Below are 19,355 nucleotides of genomic sequence, written 5' to 3'. Positions count from 1 at the left end.
GCCCCGGTGCCCAGAAAAGCCCACCTGACCGTGGACGGTGTGCAGAGCAGAGGCAGCAAGGTTGTGTATAGTATTTATTTGCATCTTATATATAGAACAGGTATTTACAGATACAAACGGAACCACAGCAAAACTGCTGTAAAACCATTCAGACCCTCTCAGTGGCCACTTCGGAACGCCCATGGTCGAGCAGCAGGGCTGGGGCCTGGCTGCAGAGCGGGCCAGCTGAGCGCCTGGGCGCCGGCCAAGGGAAATAACTGGGGATTATGGCTTCAGCCTTCTCCAGGAGCACATTCCTGAGTGCTGACAGCATGGAGCCCTTACCACCCCCAGCCTACCCCTACTCGCAGTGGGTCAGGAAAAGGGGCCCGAGCAGGGAAGGGCAGCCCCAACCGCCCCTCCTGCCCCTGGGATATCTGCCTGGGCCCTGCGCTGGCACAAGCATCCCTGAGCTGGATCGGGCAGCCTCTCTGGCCCGGGGCTGCTGGCTGCCCTGCAGGCTGCTGTTTGGCAGCTGGAGGTGGCAAGGGCTGCTGGCGCTGCCAGGGAGCATTCACTGGGGGACAGTCCCACAGAAGCCGGCCCAGGACAGGCAGCCAGGAGGGAGGAGGGGAAGGTCTCAGCATCCTCCAGCTCCATGCTGGGAGGGGCGGGACGGTCAGTGCTGAGTGGGGCTGGGGTCTGCTAGAGCACCTGCATCTCCTTTCTTTGGCCTTGCAGAGAGGTCACCTGACTCCTGCCCATGGTTGGGTGCGCGAGCAGGGGTCTACTCCCTCAGCCAGGGACACGGGATGCCCCAACAAGGAGGCAGCTCTGGGGTTCCCTTGGCGTCCTGGTGGGCAGAGGCCTCTGCTTGGGTGCAGCGCTGCTGTTTCCTCACTGCTCACTGGGAGGTGTAAGATGACAGGGTGGCAAGAGGAGGGGCACAGTGTGACTGGGGGTGGGGGGGTACTGGGCCCCGGGCCAGCGCATGAGGGATCACAGTGTCGGTCTCACACACCACTGTTCACACATGCACACCACACACACACACACACACACACCATCTAGTCTGTTCAGAGGCCCCTGGCGCTCTGACTAGCTCTCTCTGCCTCGCACAGGGTCACAGAGTAAATCCGAGTCTCTTATTGCTGTGTGGGGGGTGGGGCACCAGGGACGTTACTCCACGAAGAGCGAGAACAGCACCATCACCAGGATCCCGGCGCAGAGGAGAAGCACTTGCTGCAGGGAGTGCCTGTGGGGGGAGGGGCCAGGGCTCAAGGGCCGCACTGGATGAGGGGGGAGGAGAGAAGCCTCTAAGAGCCCCAGGCGTGGCAGTCCCAGCGGGTCACTCACCACGGGTCATCTTCCTCCAAGAGGTCGGGCAGCACGTTCACCAGGGCGATGTAGAGAAAGCCGCCAGAGGTGAAGGGCAGGATCCAGGCCACGGTCTCCTCTGCAGTGGGAGAAGGCCTGCCTGGCTGGGAGCCCAGAGAGCTGTGCACACCCCACCCCTCCCTCAGGGTGGGATGGGGGCAGAACGTGACCTGGACCCCTCAGCTGACCGCCACCTGCCTGCCCCCACCCCCCGTGCCCATACCTACTCCCTTGGGGGACTGTGTACAGATGGCGAAGCAGGCCCCCAGCAGGCCCCCCAGTGCCGTCGAGAGCTGCAGCTTGGCTGCACTCCATCGGTCGAAGCCGGCCCGGAGCAGGATAGCAAAGTCACCCACCTGAGGGAAGGTCCAGATGGTCACTCTGGGGACCAGACCCTCTGTGTGCCTCAGGTACAGACAGACAGACACAGAGCCCCCTGCAAGGGTCTTCTGCTGGTCCCCCAGCCCACATCCCCTTGGCCGGGTTCCTAGGCCCGAGAGGCTGAGCAGCTGCAGGCTTTGCAAGTCTGGCTCCAAGCCTGCCTCTACAAGGCAGCCCCACCCCACGCCCCAGCCCCAGCCCCCCAGAGCTGACCATGGGCCCCTCTGGAACTCACTTCATGGGGGATCTCGTGCAGGAGGATGGCCATGGTGGTCAGGAGCCCAATCTGCAGGAAGGGGAGTGTGTGGGGGTCTGTGCCTGGGGCCAGGGCACAGACTTGTCCACTCAGCCTACCAATACCTGCTGTGCTCTGGCTGGCCACCATTTGGTGACCAGAGATCCAGCAGCCAGTCAGCCTGCCCTCATGAAGCTAACAGTCTGGGGGAGGGAGGACAGGGTTGAGCACACACACTGAACCGTGAGATCACGCCCTGTGACAGCTGCTGTGGGGGCGGTGGGGGCTGGGCGCCATGGACATAAGTAATGGGGGCCTAATCAGACGAGGGGTCAGCAAAGGCCTCTTAGAGGAAGTGCATTTAAGCCAAGGCCTAAAGGCTGAGGAGCAGCCATTCAGAGTGGGAGGAAGAACATTCAGGTGGGTGGCAGTGTCAGGTGGAGGCCAGGAAGAAGGCAAGAGCTCGGGTGTTCAAAATTAGGCAGAGGAAGGTGGAGGGGAAGCATCTAGAAGCAGCGTGGCAGAGGCATGTGACCTCAACAAGAAGTTTGCAGCAAGGAGAACAGACCAGTGGCTCGGGACAAAAGAAGGCCGTGTCCAGGAGAGTGGCAGGGAGGACTGGGGGCTCGGATGAGGGTGTTGCTGGTGCAGGGAGCAAGAGGTGATGGACTGGAGACCTATTTTGGAGGTAGAGCCAACTGGTCAACACAAGCACCCTCATCCCCACTGGGACTGCCTGGGTCCCACCTGCCCCAGCCGCCACTCACCTTCTTGCTCACAAGGAAGCTGGCGGCCACAGCCAGCCCATGCGTGAAGTTGTCTATGGTGTTGGCCAGAAGGTTGAGATAGCCACTGACCTGGGTGAGGGGGAGAAAGCTGGCTGAACGGGACAGGCTGGGTTGACCTGGGCCGGCCACTCGGGGTGGGGTGGCTGCAGGAGGAGGGGGCCCTGAGCGGGCCACTCACTTTGATGCTCTGGACCACAGCGCTCAGGCCGGGCTGTGCAGCCGGCTGGGCCAGATAGTGGCCTCCATTGAGCGCGGCGGCAGCAACAACGGGGTCTTTGCTGGGGGCCTAGGGCCAGGAGAAGGAGGGAGAAGTGACATTAGATGCCCCCCACTTGGCCAGGGTGGACATGGAAGGGGAGCGAGAGGTGGAGAAACAGGGAATTCCCCTTTTGTTGGCTAGACTTGGTTGCCCCATCAGCTGGGCACCCCCAAACCCAAAAGCCCATCTCCTGCACTGCTGTCGCTATCAGTCTACGAGAACAAGCCGAGGAGGGGGCTGATGCTGTCACTCCCCAGATCCCCCCCAACAATCTGGCCCAGCCTCCCAGAGGTCCCAAGAAAAGGCCAAGAGACCCTCTTTTTCAGGATTCAGCTCAGAACTCAAGCCTCCAGGCCCTGGCACCACCACAAAACGGAGACCAAGGCATCCAGGTCCTGGGGCGTAGGGCTCACCTGGTTGGCCCCCTCCTGCTCCTTGCTGTCCAGGAACATCTTCTCCAAAGCCAGGAAGGTCAGGAAGCCGGCAATGACCCACAGCCCCAGTTGCTGCTGCTGCTGCAGGCTCTGCCCCTCACCACCTGCAGGGGCAGCACTGACAGGCCAGGCCAAGCCAGGGCCGTAGAAGGGGTGCCATTTGGAATGGGACCTAGTCCGGGGTAGGGACAGGGGCGGGGGGACCCCAGGGATCAGGACCCCTTCCCCAGCCATTCCGACAGAGCAGGTGGGCCCTAGGCTGTTACTGGGTATGGGGCCCAGCCCCCCAAGCCCACCCTCCTGCCCCCAGCCTGTGACCTCACTCACCAAGGCTAGAGCTGCACGTGTAGGCCCAGGCCTCGGGCAGCAGGTGGAGAAACACATTGCCCAACAGCCCTCCCAAGGCAAAGCTGAGCAGCTGCTTCAGGCGCCGGGCCCCAGCTGCAAGGCAGAGATGCAGGGCCTGTGGACTGACCCCCAGGCCTCTCCCAGAGTGCGGCTCTTTATGTTGTCGCAACCAGAACATAAGCCTCTACAAGGCTGGACGGGGGCTGTTGCCCTTGCTCGGTCCCCCGCACCCAGGCCCAGCTGAGTGCTCGGTGGGAATACACCACGACCCGCTGATGGACTGCACAGCCTCTAGTGCTCATGGTTAAGGTCCCAGCTGCTCCAACCACCAGCTGGTGACCTTGGGCAGATTACTGCCGGGACTCAGTTTCCCCTCTGTAAAGTGGGGATAACTGCACCTATCTGATAGGGATCTTGTGGGAATTCGGTGACAATACACATAGCACGTACTCATTACATGGGAATTTTCTTTTCTCAACCACTGTTACTCTCAGAAAAGTAACAGACTTGGGGGCTTCTGCCATCCTGCAGCATCCAGAGTCGGAAGTGCCTGAAGGGGGCCATATACAAGCTCTTGAAAGAAACTGAGGCACAGAGGGCAGAGGCAGTGTGACCTCAGGAGGGTCAAAGAAACCCTCCACACCTGTGTGTCCCTACCTGTAAAATGGAGCCAGTGACCCAAGCCCTCCCTACCCTGACCTCGCCAGTCACACGAGACCCGCGGAGCGGATGCACTGCTGTCACAGCAGCTCTCCGCCCGGTGAACAGGGGCACGGGCGCCTGGGGCCCTCATCTCAGAGACTCCTGGGGCCGTGGTCCAGCCTACCTGCGTCATACTCTTGGGTGGGGGCACAAGGCACCTGAACTGTAAGCAGCTCCCCCATCTGATCTTGTGGGCTGCTCATTCCATGTCATTTGTGGACAGACAGTACATGCGGACCATACAGAAGGGTAGCCAAGGGAAAGCCCCTGCCTATGCCTTGTGCCCCACCTCCCAGACCCCTCCCCAGAGGCATGAGAGCTCTTTTACACTGTGAACAGAGACTGAAGGGAAAGGCGGTGCTTTGCTGGCCTCTGCACCCTCACACCCAGCACAAGGCCCTCGAACACGCAGCCTTTTCCCTGCGCCTGGCAGTGCTTTGCCGACACAATAGTACCTGTGAGGTAGACACTGTTGTCATCCCCATTTTTAATGCTGGAAGCCAGAGGCAGAGTGAAGTTTACCTTGCCCAGGGGCACCCAGCTGGAAAGTGGCAGAGCCAAGATCTGAACCTGGGAGGGCTGGCATCCATATCTCCAACCTCTATCATTATTGCTTCTTGGTGAATGTGTGCTGACAGTTACTCTTTCAGGATAAAAGAACGCACAGGTGAAAGAACCAACGAGCACGGTGCACCCCAGTCTCCCAGGCCCAAGGAGAGAAATTGCCTCCTGCCCTCACGCTCTGCCTCAGTCACACTGTAAGCCAGGACGTGAGACCCCGCTCCCCATGGAGGGCAGCCTGTTGCCCTTGCTGCTGGCTGCCCCAGGGGGCCAGAGGAGGGTCACCCACCTTCTGAGCGCAGTGTGGTCCCCATCTCCAAGGGAATGACCAGCAGCGGGAAGACGCCGCTGAGTCCCACCATGAGTGAGCCCAGGAGGGAGCAGATCCAGGTGTCCAGCCTCTCCCCGCTCAGCAGGGACCCCCAGGACTCGCTTTCCTTGTTGTCTAGGCGACAGGCTGCTGCAGCCCCCCGGTTCCGGAGGGCCTGCTGGGAACCCCCAGCCCCTCCCAGGAGCTCCAGGGCAATAGCAGTGAGGAAGAGGAGCCTTTGGCCCGCCATGCCACAGCCAGAGCAGGGACATCCAGGCATGCCAGGTGCTGAAAAACACAAAGGCCACTTACCTGAGTTGCCGCCCTTGGTTGAACACCTACTTATGAAATACAGCATCTTAACCTTCCCGCCCCACCACTTGCCACGGCATCTGCCCTCCTGCTTGCCTGGCCCAGGCCTCTGGGGATCCAAATGGTGGCCGCACAGAGCAAAGGTTCTCTCCTGCTCCACACTCCAAGGACCACACATTTTTTCCTTCTGGGCCCGTTTCAGACTGTGTGTCAGCATGTCTGCCTGAGGCTAAACTTTCCCTAATGACAGGGTGAGGTGCTGGCTAGGTTCCCCTTAGCCACCGGCAGGCCCGGCCCAGCCGGGTGTCTCCGGCTGCCAGGGGAGGTTCTGCCGCCAGGATGTGCCCTGGTGAGGACATCCCAGGGACCAAGCCTGGCACTATCTAGCTTGATGGGGCAACATTAGGAGGTGCAGGTGGGGAAACCAAGCAGCTGAGCAAGGACAGGACCATTAGAGCTTCTTCCTAGGAAATAAGTCCAGTGTCCCTGGGGCACAGAAACAGGAGGAGACTGAAGAGAAAGGACCCTTCCAGGAGGAGCAGCCCCACAAACGCTCAGAGCGCTGCCATTAGCTTTGCGCTCTGCACTCACAACTGTTTGACCGTACACAGGTCCCTGAAGCCCCTCTCTGAGCCTCAGTTTCCTTCTCTATAGCAGGACGATAAGTATTGCCTCCCTCACATAGCTGTGCACACAAGATGTGCGTGATAATAACGGTCAACGTGCCTGGCATGGAGGAAGCACAGAGAGCCCTCCTTATGTTGGGGGAGGCCCACAGAGCTGGACAGCAGGAATGTACCCAGTGGGTCATCCCAGGACGAGATGTGAATCAACCAAAGGAGAAGTTCAGTCTGGAAACTCAGGCATGAGATTAAAATATGGTCTGTCCTGCCTCATGCTGACTGTGACCTTGAGCTGGAGATGTCCCTGCCTCAGTTTCCTCGTCTGCTGCTAGAGGTGGGAAGCGGGGAAAGCAGATGCCTCTGGCGGTGGAAAAGTTGCCCCCGTTCAGGATCTCCAGGCTTGAACGGGAGACCCTGATAAAATTCGCTGGGCTCCACTGGGGACCAGAGGCAGGGCAGGGCAGGGCAGGGCCAGGGCGAGGGCCAGGGCAGGCATGGAGGCCGAGGCGGGTCACGTAGCGGTGAGGGGACCACAGGTTTGGGAGAAGGGAAGCGGGTGCAGAGTCAGAGAGGAGAGGGAAGGGAGAAATCAAGAGTCCAGAGAGAGCTAGAGATAGTGGGAGACACAGACAACGAGGGGGAGATGAGGGAGAGATGGGGAGCGACGCGTGGGCGACCGAGAAGAGCCCAAGGAAGTTTAACTCAGGGCTGGGCGGGCGGCCCGGGGCGAGGCTGGCCGGGGTCAGGGGTATCGCCGGGTCCATCCCGCCCAGGGCGCGGGCCCTGAGGGTCTGGCGGTCACTCACCGTGCAGCGGCGGCGACGGCGCTCCGGGCGGCCCCGGCCATCCAGCTGCGGCGCCGCGCCCCGCCCCAAGCCTGCCCCGCCCGGCTCCGCAGGCCGGCCCCCGGCCCGGAGCCGCCCCCAGCACGCGGCCACGTCAAACGGGACCTGCCCGGAACCCGACACGCCGCGCGCCGTGGTGTTGTGGGGGGAGTGGCTCTCCGGGAGCGCTTCCGTTTCGCGGCCAAGGGGGATCCGGACACCCAGCGCACTTCCGTTGGGGCACGGCCAGGGGTTTGGCGAGGAGGGCCGGGCGGAAGTGGGAGAACCGTGGGTACCGCGCTCAGCCAGGCTGGGCTGGGCGGAGGCGGCGGTGCAGCGGAGACCGCGAACCGCTAGGCGGCTGGACGTGCGGGTCTGCGCGCCGCCTCTTCTCGCGGCTGCAGGCTCCCTCGCGGCCGCACGGGGCGCGCTCGACTGCCGGACTCGCAGCCCCCGGCTGGCCGGCCGCGTCCAGAGTGGGAGGATGGCTGCGGCCGTCCACTTCTCAGTCAGCCGGGCCTGGCTCCTCCATGAACAAGGGAAAGGGGAAGTGCGTGCCGCAGGGAGGGGCCTAGACCCGGGAACCTCAGAAGAGGGAATTTTATTCTTACTCATCGAATTATTTTTATGCTTTGGTTTTTTTTTTTCATTGGGAACCTCAGGCCTTTGTAACCCTTTGGAGTCCAATGCATGGTGGCTTGACGCTGCTACTCGGACCTCCAAACCTGAGGGAACAAGGGTCTTGTGCTCCCTTCACCTAGAGGAAGTTGGCCTCACCTCTGAGACTAGGGCAGCAAACTATAAGATTATTATTGTAACTGTAACTTACCGAACACCTACTATGTGCCCTTTAGTCTACTTGCATTCTCATTGAATCCTCGTTCTATCCCATCGAGGTGGGCACTGTGAGCCCAGGGTGAAACGGTGGCGCGATAGCGCGATGGCAAAGCGAGGATTCAAACCTGGGTACCCCTGAACCCTGAGTCTGTGATATCACCTCTCCCTTCCAGGGTGTGGGGGTCTGGCTCAGTGTTTCCACTTCTCCTCCTTCTCTGGGAACCAGGCAGGGCTGCAGACTGTTCAGGAAGGGCCATGTGGGTACTTACTTGGGCAGAGATTGTGACAAGGTCGGGTTCTCCAAGCCTCTGACCCTCATTGGCCTCCCACGATAGCTCCCTTCATCTGTGCTGGGTTGCTGTCCCCTTCTGGGGGTTGTGAGGGCACACTCAGCTGTTCCACCTCACACTCTAACGTCCAGACTCCTAGCTCCTACAAGGTGGGATCAGCTTTCCTCTGAAAGTCCCCCCTTTGCCTCACCTGACCAGGCCCATAGGTTGGCTAGGACGCCCTTCTGTGCCCCACCCTGAGTTCTAAAGTGGAAGCCCTAGGTTGGTTTCTTTGCAAAGGGAGGAAGGCTCTCAGGGATGCAACTCTGGGATCTCTAAGATAGTCTCTGCCCGGTATGCAAATCACTCCATCATATGCAAAGCACTTCACAATATACAAATGATTTCACAATAATACAGTCAGCATTCCTGCCTCTGGGGGCTGAGGGCTGCTGGATACCAGCCAGTGGATGGGCAAGACTCAGCCAGAAATGCCACTCGTTGCTTTCTCACTGGACTTTCCTCCCACCTGGCCTGAAATTTCCACCACCAGGCTCATGAATGGGTTATAGGAATTAGCCCATTGTGGCCGGGGATGGGACGCTATAAGAAGACAATAAGCAGGAGGGCCAAGGGGAAAGATATGGTGGGTGGACTAATGTGTGACTCTTGAAAACTGAGTTAGCCCTGGCTGGTGTGGCTCGGTGGACTGAGCAACGGCCTTCAAACCAAAAGGTCGCTGATTTGATTCCCGGTCAGGGCACATGCCTGGGTTGTGGGCCAGGTCCCTCTTTGGGGACACGTGAGAAGAAACTGATCGAAGTATTTCTTGCACATTGATGTTTCTCTCCCTCTCTTTTTCCCTCCCTTCCCCTCTCTCTCAAAATAAATAAGATCTTAAAAAAAAAGAATTAGATCTCCCAGAGGCTTCCAGGTATAATCAAGTAAGAAAGAGACATAAATAAATATATTTAATATAATCCACTTTAAAAATAATGACAAAAGGAAATATATAATATATATATATATACATGCACACACGTAATTATAGGTGTTGGTATATATAAGTCCATGCATAATTGTGAGTAAATAAAAAATATAGAGGATCACACTTTAAGGTGTTAACATGACTTCCATGGTGTGGGGAGCAAAAAATATAAAAAAAGGAAATTTTAAAAATATGTTAAAACACATATACAATCATATTTATGTGATGCAATTATGTAAAAAATTATATATAAAATCTTATACACACACATACATGTGCAAATATCAGAGTATACTTACACAAACCTAGATAGTGTAAACCTAAGCGACCGGGTACACCACCGTCATACATGTGGATGGACCCTGGATGACTGAAACGTAGTCATGCAGCACATGGCTGCATGTATACATGTATGTGTGTGTGTGTACATATATGCCTCCTCGCTTGTGGTGATGGTTAAGACAACCAGACTCTGGTACTAGATTTCCTGGGGCAAATTATTTAACTCCCTATGCCTTAGTTTCCGCATCTGTAAGATGATTCACTGCATCGGACTGTTGTGAGGATTAAATGAATGAATATGTATAAAGCACTTAGAACTTTACCTGGCATATAGGAGTTCTATTTAAGGGTCAGATATTACTGTTTATATGTACAAACACATGGGTATACAGAAAATGTTACAGCGATGAAGAGATACATTAAAGACACAGGGTGGGGAGCATCCTTCTCTCCTCGAGAGCACAGAGGAGTTTTTCCCAGCACATTTATCAGTCGGATTGGAGGTCTCAGGGGCCGAGACTTCAGCAGGGCGGGGTGGGCCTGGGCACTGACTGCGCGGGTCTGAGTGTGCAGGAGGGGTTGGGGGCTGCAGGCCCCTCTCTTCGACTTTGCTGGGTTGCCCAGGTTCTGACTTTAACACGTTACTCCCGGCTCTGGTCCTTCTAGGAGGGGCCTTTCTTAGCAACGAGGCCTCAGCTTCTGTTTCCAGGACTGACTGGGTTGGCTGACCAGGTGGTAGCTGCGAGGCCAGCACAGCCTGGCATTGCCACTGCTCCCACAACCTTGCCCCTCTTCCAGCAGTACCAGGCTAGAAGCTCCCGGCTGGGGTGGATGCACATTTATTCTGCTTCCGGAGTGTGGCCTTCACCTTCTCAGGGCTTTCTGTGGGGGTCTGCAGGCAGGCAGCCATCTGCTGCAGAAAGGCACCTGAGGCTCAGGGCGGTGGACACCTTGTCCAAGGTATCAGATGAAAAGAGGCGGAGTCAGGTGCTCTCCCAGAGCCCACTGCTCCTTCGGAGGCCTCGGGCTCCCCCTCTCCGAGCCGGACCTGCCCCTCTGGAACCCCTGACCCTAACCTTCTCTCAAATTGTTCTTTTCAGAGCAGACTTAGCTCCTTCACGAGTTCCTCCAGTGCTTTCGCCTATGAAACCCCAAACCCTGGCCAGATGATGCCCCGTAGCTCCACAGGGCCTCTCCCTCCCACCACCCACCACTCAGCAAACCTCCCATGAGCAGCCCAGGCACAGCCAAGCCTCACTATTCCTTCCCAGCCTCCACCTTTCCCACCCCCTCTGTGACCCCAGCCCCATCCCTGGCAGGCCTGGCATGTTTTCCCCTTCCACGGTCTCTGTGGATTAAAATCCAGCCCGTTTACAAGGCCGTCTCTTCCCTGAAGCCTTATGGGTCTGTCCAGTCTGAGAGACCCCAGCGCTCTGTGTCTTTGGGGCACTGAGTTTTGTGCTCTGTGTACACAGGCCTCCTCTACCACCACCACCACCACCACCACCACCACCACCACCACCACCATTTGCCGCCGCCGCCTTGCTGTGGGCTTCTGGAAAGGAAGACACGCTTGTCCTGACTGGTGTGGCTCTGTTGGGCATCGTCCTGCAAGGTCACCAGTTCGATTCCTGGTCAGGGCATCTGCCCAGGTTGTGAGAAATATTGACTTGTTTCTAAACCTCTAACCCAGGCATGTGTCCTCACTGGGACTTGAACCCCCAACCTTTCGGTTTATGGGTCAAAGCTCCAACCCACTGAGCCACATCGGCCAGGGCCCCATTACATTTTGAAGGGCCTGCTGATAGTGCACAGGACCCAACTACATTTTCTTACTGGCTGTAATATTTTCTCAGTATTACCCTTGAGTCTTTTTTTTTAAGACTTTATTTATTTTTAGAGAGGGAAGGGAGGGAGAAAGAGAGAGAGAGAAACATCAATGTGCGGTTGCTGGGGGCCGTTGCCTGCAACCCAGGCATGTGGCCTGACTGGGAATCGAATCTGCGATGCTTTGGTTCGCAGCCCGTGCTCAATCCACTGAGCTACACCAGCCAGGACTACACCCTTGAGTCTTGAGTTTACTCTTGAGTCTTTTGGTGGGTAATCTCGTCATCCCCCCAAAACAAAAGTATTAGATGGTAGGAGGCAACACTGGGTTTGGCCTGGTTTTGACCTTCACAGGAAGGGTATTTGTCTTCTGGGACTGGCTTTTTCATTCAGCAATATTGTGCTTAGATTCAGTCACGACCTTCTGAGGAACTGGCTTATTCACTTGCACCGCTGAATGGTGTATCACTGTGTAAATGAAGCCACTGTAGCTCACTGAGCCATTTCCTTGCTCATGGGCACCGCAGTTATTTCTAGATTTTTGCTGTTAAGAACAGGGCCCTGGCTGGTGTGGCTGAGCTGGTTAAGCGTTGCTCGTGAACCAAGAGTTTGCCAGTTGGGTTCCCGGTCAGAGCACATGCCTGGGTTGGGGGTTCGGTCCCAGGCAGCCCATCAATGTTTGTCTCCTTCTCTTTTTCTCTCCCTTCCCCCTATCCCTAGTCTCTTGCTAAAAAAGGAAAGAAGGAAAGGAAAGGAAAGGAAAGGAAAGGAAAGGAAAGGAAAGGAAAGGAAAGGAAAGGAAAGGAAAGAAGAAAGGACAGGACAGCTTTGAAAGTTCTTGTCCCTGTCTCTTGGAGCACACGCCAGAGTTGCCCTCGATCATGCTGGGCCTCAGCTTTGTAAGATAAGGCTGGATTGCGTGTGCACTGTCCCTGCCGCTGGCCAGTGCATGTATCAGTCGAACTCTGACTAGCAACGCACTGGAGATTCCGTGGCTCCACCTCTTCTCCCACTCTTGGTGCTGCCAGGGCTGCTAATTTCTGCTCTCAGAACGGTGTGAAATAGCATCTCACTGTGGTCTTCATTTGCATCCCCTCGTCACCCATGAGCTCGGGCACCCCTTGGACGAGCATCAGACAAAGCTTTCCTCCTCTGGAAAAATGCCCAGTCCTGTCTTTCATCTAGTTTTCTGTGGGATCACTTTTTCCCCCCTAAAGATTTGCAAGTGTTTCCATGTATTTTCGATGCTCATCCTTCGCCGTTGTTCCAGGCAGACGTCTCTCCTCCAGTTCATGGGCTGCTTTTCATTTTCTCTAAGGTGTCTCCACTTCTCTGTTGTCCCCCACACCTGTGCCAGGGAGGCTCACGGGCGTTGAACCCCGCGTGTGCGCGTGTGTGGGGGGGTCGGGGGTCTCGCGTCCCATCCCTCGTGGAGACCCACCTCAATGCCCCTCCTTCTTCCAGGGGCTGTAAGGGACTCCAAACTCCCAGCTTTGGCTGAAGCGGCCTGGTTGGGGGCGCTCCTCTCTGCTCGGGGTGGGCGCGCCGGCGCAGGGAAGGCCTGACTGAGACGGTGCCCACTCCACCCCCTCGGAGTTATTTATCACTTCCCGCCCCTCACCTGGGGGCCGGGCCCCTCTTTGCTCCGCTGGGCACAGCCCGCTGCACTCGGCGCTCCCTGGGGGCTGGCGGACGCGGGGGAGGGGCGCTCCGGACGGGCCCTGCGGAGGCGGGGGCGGGGGCCGGGGCCGGGGCCAGGCCTGCGGCGGGAGCTGGGGTAGGGGGCGGAAGCTGCCGGAGTAGATAAGGGCCGAGGTCGGTTCTGCGGTGAGACAGTGCGGGACGCTGCCTCCTCCCCTGGCCCCCGCGGAGCCTGTCCCCACTCCCCCAGGCAAGGTCTGCCCCGCGGCTCCCTCCTCCCAGCCGGGGACTCTGCCCGGCAGTATGAGACTGCCGAGCCCCCGGGGAGCAGGGGGAGACGGGGCTTCAGCTTGCTCATTCAGTTCCAAAGCTCAGTTACCTTAACTGGAAAACGGGGGCGGGAACCTCCACTTACCTTACAGGGCTGTTGGAGACGGAACCAGTCGGGGCTGGTGAAAGGCCTCTGTGGATTTGGGCTTTTTGTAAAGGATAGGTACCCTGAGCTCCTCTTGTTGCCCTCCCCCTCCTCTCCTGGCTTCACCCCCATTGCACAGATGAGAAAGTGGGGGTCTCTCCTCGAGTCACAGAGCAGCCAGCTCAAAGCCAGTCTGGTGGGGGATGAAACTCTTTCCACTGCCTCCAATCTGAGGACTGAGCTAGGTTTTGGGGAGCCTGATGCTTGTACAATTTGGGGGCCCTCTTGAAGGAAATGATGACAAAGTCACAAATACAAATTAAAAAATGTGGACCCAGGGATCGAACCCGCAACCTAGGTGTATTGCTTCCAGTGGCCTCGCCAACTGAGCCATCCAGCCAGGGCCACAAGTATAAGTTTGCTCAGGCCTCTCTCCCAGGACCCTTGGGAAGGGACCCAAGCAAGTGAGAAGTTCAAGTCCAGCTTTTTGGTTTTCTGGCCTCAACCACACGCAGGCCCCCCTGGAGAAGCTTGCACCCCTCTTCTTACAGGAGAGGGCAGGCACTGGCAGGCCTGCAGAGCAGGGGGCCCAGCTCAGCTCGGCGGGCGAGGCCCGGAGAGGCACTGCTGTGGTGGGCCCCACCCCTTGCGTGCCCAGGCAGCTGTCTGCAAGCCCAGCCCAAGAGCGAGGGCAGTCAGGCACTGGAGATGCACGGGGCTGGGTAGGGCCCAGCCCTCCCCGTCCCCTCCAGTCTGGTTGTGGCTTAGGGCCTCTGAGCCTACGGGTGGGGGTGGGTAGGGAACCATTGCCAGGAGGAAAGGAGGGAGCCCTCTCTGGGGCAATGTACGTGCACCTAGCTTGGAGGCACCCGGGATTGGGGTTCGAGCTCCTGCAAGGCTCGGTGACCTTGGGGAGACCCCTTTACCTTGGTTTCTTTATCTATAAAATGGGAGTAATAACATACCTACTCGTCAGAACTGTTATGAAGCTTAAATGAGACCATGCGTGAAGAAGGGCTGAGCCCTGAGAGACAAACCTCCCTTCTGTGAAACCTCCAGGCCCAGAGAGGCCTTTTCCTCTCTACCTCAGGGCGGCGTCACTTACCGGGGGTGGTGGCTCGGGTCTGGAGCTGACATTTAAGCCCGTGAATGCCTGGCACCAATGCCCTGGTTCTAACCACCAGGGAAGGCTGCCCCTTGGGTCCACCTTCCCAGGGAGCTGCTACCTGTTGCCGCTAGGTGTGCATGCCCAGGCCAGGGAGCCAAGGGGAGCCCTGGATTCTGGGGTCTGCTCACCTTTCTGGATGTTATCATCTCTCTGCTCTCATGGGCACCTGAGGCTGGAATTTTTCCAACTGCTGATACCCCATAACCCGGACCAGGAGAAGCAGAAGATTCTGGTGGCGGGGAGGGAGCAGGGGAGCTGGGGGTAGGACGTGACCGTGCAGCCGGGCAGCAGTGACACTCCAAAAGGCTTGAAGGCCTTGTCCAGACACAGAGGTGCTGCTCTGCCTGCGGGTTTGCACGGGATTCCCACCGGCTCGGCGGGCAGAACCGAGTGTGCACGTCAGCCCCGCCCCTCTGGCCAGCTGGCCTCGCACCACTCACTCTTCGCCTCTGGGCCTCCGTGTCCTCACATGGGAGGTGGGAGTCAGGGTACCTACAGCTGCCGTGAGGCTTGTAGGACGCTGTGTGTGTGACGTGCCCGAGGAGCCCTGGCCCTGGACCAGTCACTCAGTCGGTCAGAGCCCCGCCTTTGGGCCTCCAAGTTCTCTGTCGCAGAGAGGGACCCCCCTCGGCATGGGGCTGGGAACTGCAGCTCCAGCACTGGCCCAATCAGGCAACTCAGAGCGAGGTCAGGGGCCCAGGGGTGCTGAGAAGAACAGGGAGCAAAGGTTCTCACCCTGAGTCAGGCAGGTGGAGGGGGAAGGAGGGAGGAAGTGGGGCTTTGGGGTGCTGGGGTGTTGATGGGGGTGGCCTCTGATGTGTCCTGTTGGCCACGTGGACACCCTGCAGGCCTGCAAGGCAGGCGTTCTCCAAGCGGGAAAGCTGAGGCTCGGGGCGCTGAGCTCGCCCGCCCAGGCCCACACACGGCGCTGTCGGGTCTGTCTGGGTCTGCAGGCTGGACGCTGGCGGTCACTGCCAGTTTCTTACCTGCCCGACAAGACTGCGAGTGAAGCAGGTGATCTTGGAGGCTCAGAGGGGCCCCAGGCCCTGCCACTCTCTCTTGAGGTCCCCGAGCCTCAGGCTGGCAGCTGACCAGGAGGCATCACTGGGAGACCCAGGGCTGGAGCTGAGGAGAACCGGATGGTAGTGAGATCAGAGACCCCTGGAGTAAGGGAGTGAGCGCGCCGTCACAGGAGGGCTTCAAGTAGAGACATCCTGAGCCCCCACCAATGTATTCCAGTGGCCGAGGAGCTGGAGGAGGGTCTGCAGGGCATCTGCAGGCATGGCTCACAGTGGCCCCCGAACTAGCCGAAATGTTTCTGAAGTTCCTTATTTTATCTTAAGAAGTCATACAGTTGTTCATCCTTCTTTTTAATACATCAGCTCCCCCCTGTAAAGAACACAAACAAAACAGTTTCCCCTCCAAGTCTCTACCTGAGTGGACGTCCCGGTAGACGTGCCGCTGTGCGTACGGCGCCCGAGCAGGGGTCCCCAGGCCCTGCGCCCCTTGGTCTGGTGTGAGCGCGCGCAGGGGCGGAGCTGAGGCCGAGACCCTGCCTGTCCCCTCACAGTCTGGGGCTCTCCCTGCCTCTGACCCGGGGCCTCCTGTCCCCCCTGGCACAGACGGCTGGCCTGCCCAACCCCACTCCCCCACTAGGGATTCTCAGGACGCCTCACCCCTCCCTGCAGCCCCGAGAGTCCTTGTGCAGAGGGGCATTTCCCACCTCCAGCCCTCTCTGCATGCGGCCAGCACCGAGCTCACGGACTTCTGTGCCCGTTAAGAGGAAACTGAGGCCCAGAGACGACAAGAGGTGCCTGGCCCCAGGGGCACGGCAAGAAGGCCTGTTGGATGCCCAGGGTCGGGGGTCTCGGGGCAGGTGCAGTGCGTAGGCCTGAGGAGAGGGCGCCAGCTCTGGGCCCCGGCCAAGGAGGCAGGGGGGGAGGAGGGAAGACCACGGGGCACCGGGGGCTGCTGCCTGGCAGGTCCCTGTGCCCAGGGTAGGGAAGTTTCTTATTTCTCCTGCTCGACTTCCCCCTTTGATTTATTATAGCCATGAAATGCTCTGCTCTCTTCTCTTTTCCTTGCTGTCCCCGGGGCTAGAGGAGCACAGACCTTCCCAGGCCCCGGCCCCGGCCTCGCTGGACTCCCGTCTCCGGGCCTGGGTTGAGCCCAGGGGGCCAGAAACTCGAGGTGAGTTGTGGGGCGGCCAGGCGGGATGAGCAGGGGCCCAGGCCTCCCAACGACCGGGCCTGGGTAGGACCCCCCGGGGCCGGCGACATCTCGCCGGGGGGAAGGGCTGGGGCTGGGCAGAGGGTGTGGCAGGCCGTTGTGGACTTGAAAGCAGACGGCTCCCTGGGGTCCTGGGGGTGGCGGGCTCCTGGCCAACGGCCTCAGTGAGGCTTGGGCCCCGTCAGGGTCTGAGGGCCAGGCGCCAGAGTTCCCCAGGGCCAACCGCCAGGTCAGAGAAATGGCTTCTCTGTGACCCCTGACCCCACGTTCTGATCAAACAATGGCCAAGGCAGGCCTGGCGCAGGCTGCTCTGGGGATGGATGGGTCTGAGAACCCAGAGGAAGGCGTGAGGCCCGAGGCCTGGGAAACCCCGGCCCCTCCAGGCCGCAGCTGGACATCACCCTGCGGCCTGGCCGAGGCGGGCGAGGGCTGGCGCCTGCCGGGCGGGCCGCCCCGCAGGCCTGCCCGCGGCCGGAGCGCTCCTGCGCCCGCCGCTGCTGCGCGGTCGGTCGGTGCCTGCGGTGGCGGGGCTGTTGGCGTTTTGCAATGGGCCGGGGGTGGGGAGGCTGCGCGCACACGCTTCCTGTGGTGACTGGGCGCTTCCTGTTTTCTCAGGCGCCGGACTTGCTGCCGTCGGTGTGGAAACAGGGGCAGCTGCACCCTGGGCGGCTCCGGGCCGGGCGCCCCGGCTCTGCCCAGAGGAGCCCGAGAGGGCCCGCCGCCGCCCCGAGCCCGGGGCCGGGCCAGACGGCCCGAGTTACCCCCCGCCCCAGGCCTCCGTCTTCCCCACCCCAGCAGCTTCCGCCAAGAGGAAGGAGTCAGGCAGGGCTGTTACTCAAGGCTGAGCAGGTGGCCCCCAAGGTCAGAGCCCCCGGGGTGAGCGCTCGAGGCCGGCGCAGGGCACGTGGCCTCGGGCTCAGCTCTGTCCCAAGTTCACGGGGTGGCTTGGCTGCCCCGGGCTCACTCGAGGCCTTGGTCTTCTCTTTTGCGTTGTAATCATGGCACCAGCGACCTTAAAGTTCTTCATCCATTTCTGCTCTAATTCAGGCTCGATTTTTATGTCCCAAGAGCCTCAGCTTTGGGGACAGGGTGAGCCCTGAAGCTGGGGGTGCATGGCACAGGCCTGGACAGAGGGGCGACTTGGACAGACTTGGGGGACAGAGAGGGCGCACCAGGCAGGGGTCGGGGGCAGACTGGAGCACCGCCGGGAGGTGGGAAAGCCAGGACCAGGTGTGGGAGGCAGGGTGTTGGTGGGACAGTCAGAGAGAGGGGTGGGTGACAAGGTGGATCCAGAAGGATCAAAATCAGGAGAAAGATGTTAAGACCCCCTGTGTGCCTGCGAACCTCAGGAAAGGGCCTGACACCCTCCTCGCATTCCTCCTCAGGAGGAGGACGGGCAGTTGCTTGGAGGGTGGAGGCAGGGCCAGCCCCTCCCATCCCCCAGGCCATGAGTGCCCGGTGGTGTGCTGTGGGGGCCTTGGGAGGGACCCAGCCTTTCCCCATCTGTCAGGTGCCCGGAGTTCCACCACGAGGGCCAGGCCTTAGGGCTCGGCACTGCCCTCTTCCCGAATGTGTTTTGTTTGTTTTGTTTTGAAGCTGCTATTGCAAGAAGGGGAGGGGAGATGACTTTGCTTCTTGTTGAGTTTGCTGACAGCATCTGACCTCTGGAGGAAGAGTCTTTTTTGCAGGAAGGTTGGGGCCTGAGCCCCTGGGAACTGACCAGTCCGCTAGCTGAGTTCAGCCACCCCCTTGGTCCAGGTGATTCTGACACGCGGGCCCCACAGGAGCTCCCCCTACACCTCAAGGCCATTACAGACACAGTGCACGAGGTCTTGGGATCTCAAGACCTTGAGGCCCAGCCTGAGGGGCCATCGGGCCAGCCTGGGCCCCGCCATCCTGTCCCTTGCCTTGGTGCCCGGGGCCAGCCCAAGTGCTGAGTTGGCGGCTCAGCAGCTGCTTCTGCCCGAGGAGGCCCAGTTATAAATAAGCCCAGTGTGGCCAAGTCATCAAGTTCTGCCTCAGCCGCATTACCTCAGTGACCGCAGGTTGAGGCTGCCCAAGAGCTGGGCCCACCGGGATGCGCCCACCCAGGCCGAGGGCTGGACCAGCCTTGACGCCCCCTGGGGTCCCCAGACCCAGGACTTGTGCATCTGCAGCCACTGAGACCTGGGCCTCCCTGGACACAGGCCACAGAAGGGGCAGGGCCATCCTGCCTGCACGGAGCCAGCAGCTATTTACAAACCGAAACCAGGAGGGGTGAAGTGGCTGTGGCCAAAGTGGCTCCAGGCCCCCAGCCCCCACTCCCACTCCATCCCCAGAAGCCCCATCCCCCCTCTCCCCATGGCTTCCTCTTTCCTTCCCCACACAGCCCCCCAACCTCCCACTGCCTGGCCATCTCTCTCTGGACGATCTGCAAGCGCTACACGATGACCCTCTGCCCTGTAGAGGCCAGCCCTTGGGTCCCTTTCTCCTCCCTGCCCCCGGGACCCCATCAGCCAGGGCTCCTGAGAGCAGTAGCCCCTTCCCACCCAGGCCCAGCCCACCCTGGCCTGCCCAAGGCTTATTC

General features: G+C 59.6%; 1 protein-coding gene and 1 long non-coding RNA gene across 5 annotated transcripts; one reads left to right on the top strand and one right to left on the bottom strand.

Annotated features, from left to right (window-relative positions):
• Positions 1-61: 61 nt before the first annotated feature.
• Positions 62-7,252, bottom strand: SLC39A13 (solute carrier family 39 member 13). 4 transcript variants are annotated; one of them, XM_036029382.1, is made up of 10 exons: positions 7,116-7,252; positions 5,354-5,662; positions 3,781-3,894; positions 3,433-3,557; positions 2,939-3,046; positions 2,740-2,829; positions 1,973-2,023; positions 1,580-1,712; positions 1,336-1,460; positions 62-1,234 (listed from the first exon to the last, which is right to left on the bottom strand). In XM_036029382.1, exons 2-9 carry the CDS (start codon positions 5,652-5,654, stop codon positions 1,342-1,344), a joined length of 1,041 nt encoding a protein of 346 aa, XP_035885275.1. In that variant the 5' UTR covers positions 5,655-5,662; positions 7,116-7,252; the 3' UTR covers positions 62-1,234; positions 1,336-1,341. The 4 variants fall into 4 exon arrangements, with proteins under 4 accessions (XP_035885275.1, XP_028372679.1, XP_028372682.1 ...); XM_028516878.2 differs by having other exon boundaries at positions 1,336-1,435; XM_028516881.2 differs by having other exon boundaries at positions 1,336-1,435; positions 1,584-1,712.
• A 9,332-nt stretch (positions 7,253-16,584) lies between these two features.
• Positions 16,585-17,828, top strand: LOC118501344. The gene is made up of 2 exons (XR_004903978.1): positions 16,585-16,750; positions 17,405-17,828. It is a non-coding gene; the product is annotated as an uncharacterized LOC118501344 (long non-coding RNA).
• Positions 17,829-19,355: the final 1,527 nt, after the last annotated feature.

The sequence above is a fragment of the Phyllostomus discolor genome, chromosome 6, assembly GCF_004126475.2.
Source record: "Phyllostomus discolor isolate MPI-MPIP mPhyDis1 chromosome 6, mPhyDis1.pri.v3, whole genome shotgun sequence".
NCBI classification, from domain to species: Eukaryota; Metazoa; Chordata; class Mammalia; order Chiroptera; family Phyllostomidae; genus Phyllostomus; species Phyllostomus discolor.
Note: the sequence above shows the minus strand (reverse complement) of the source record. Positions and strands in the feature narration are given on the sequence as shown.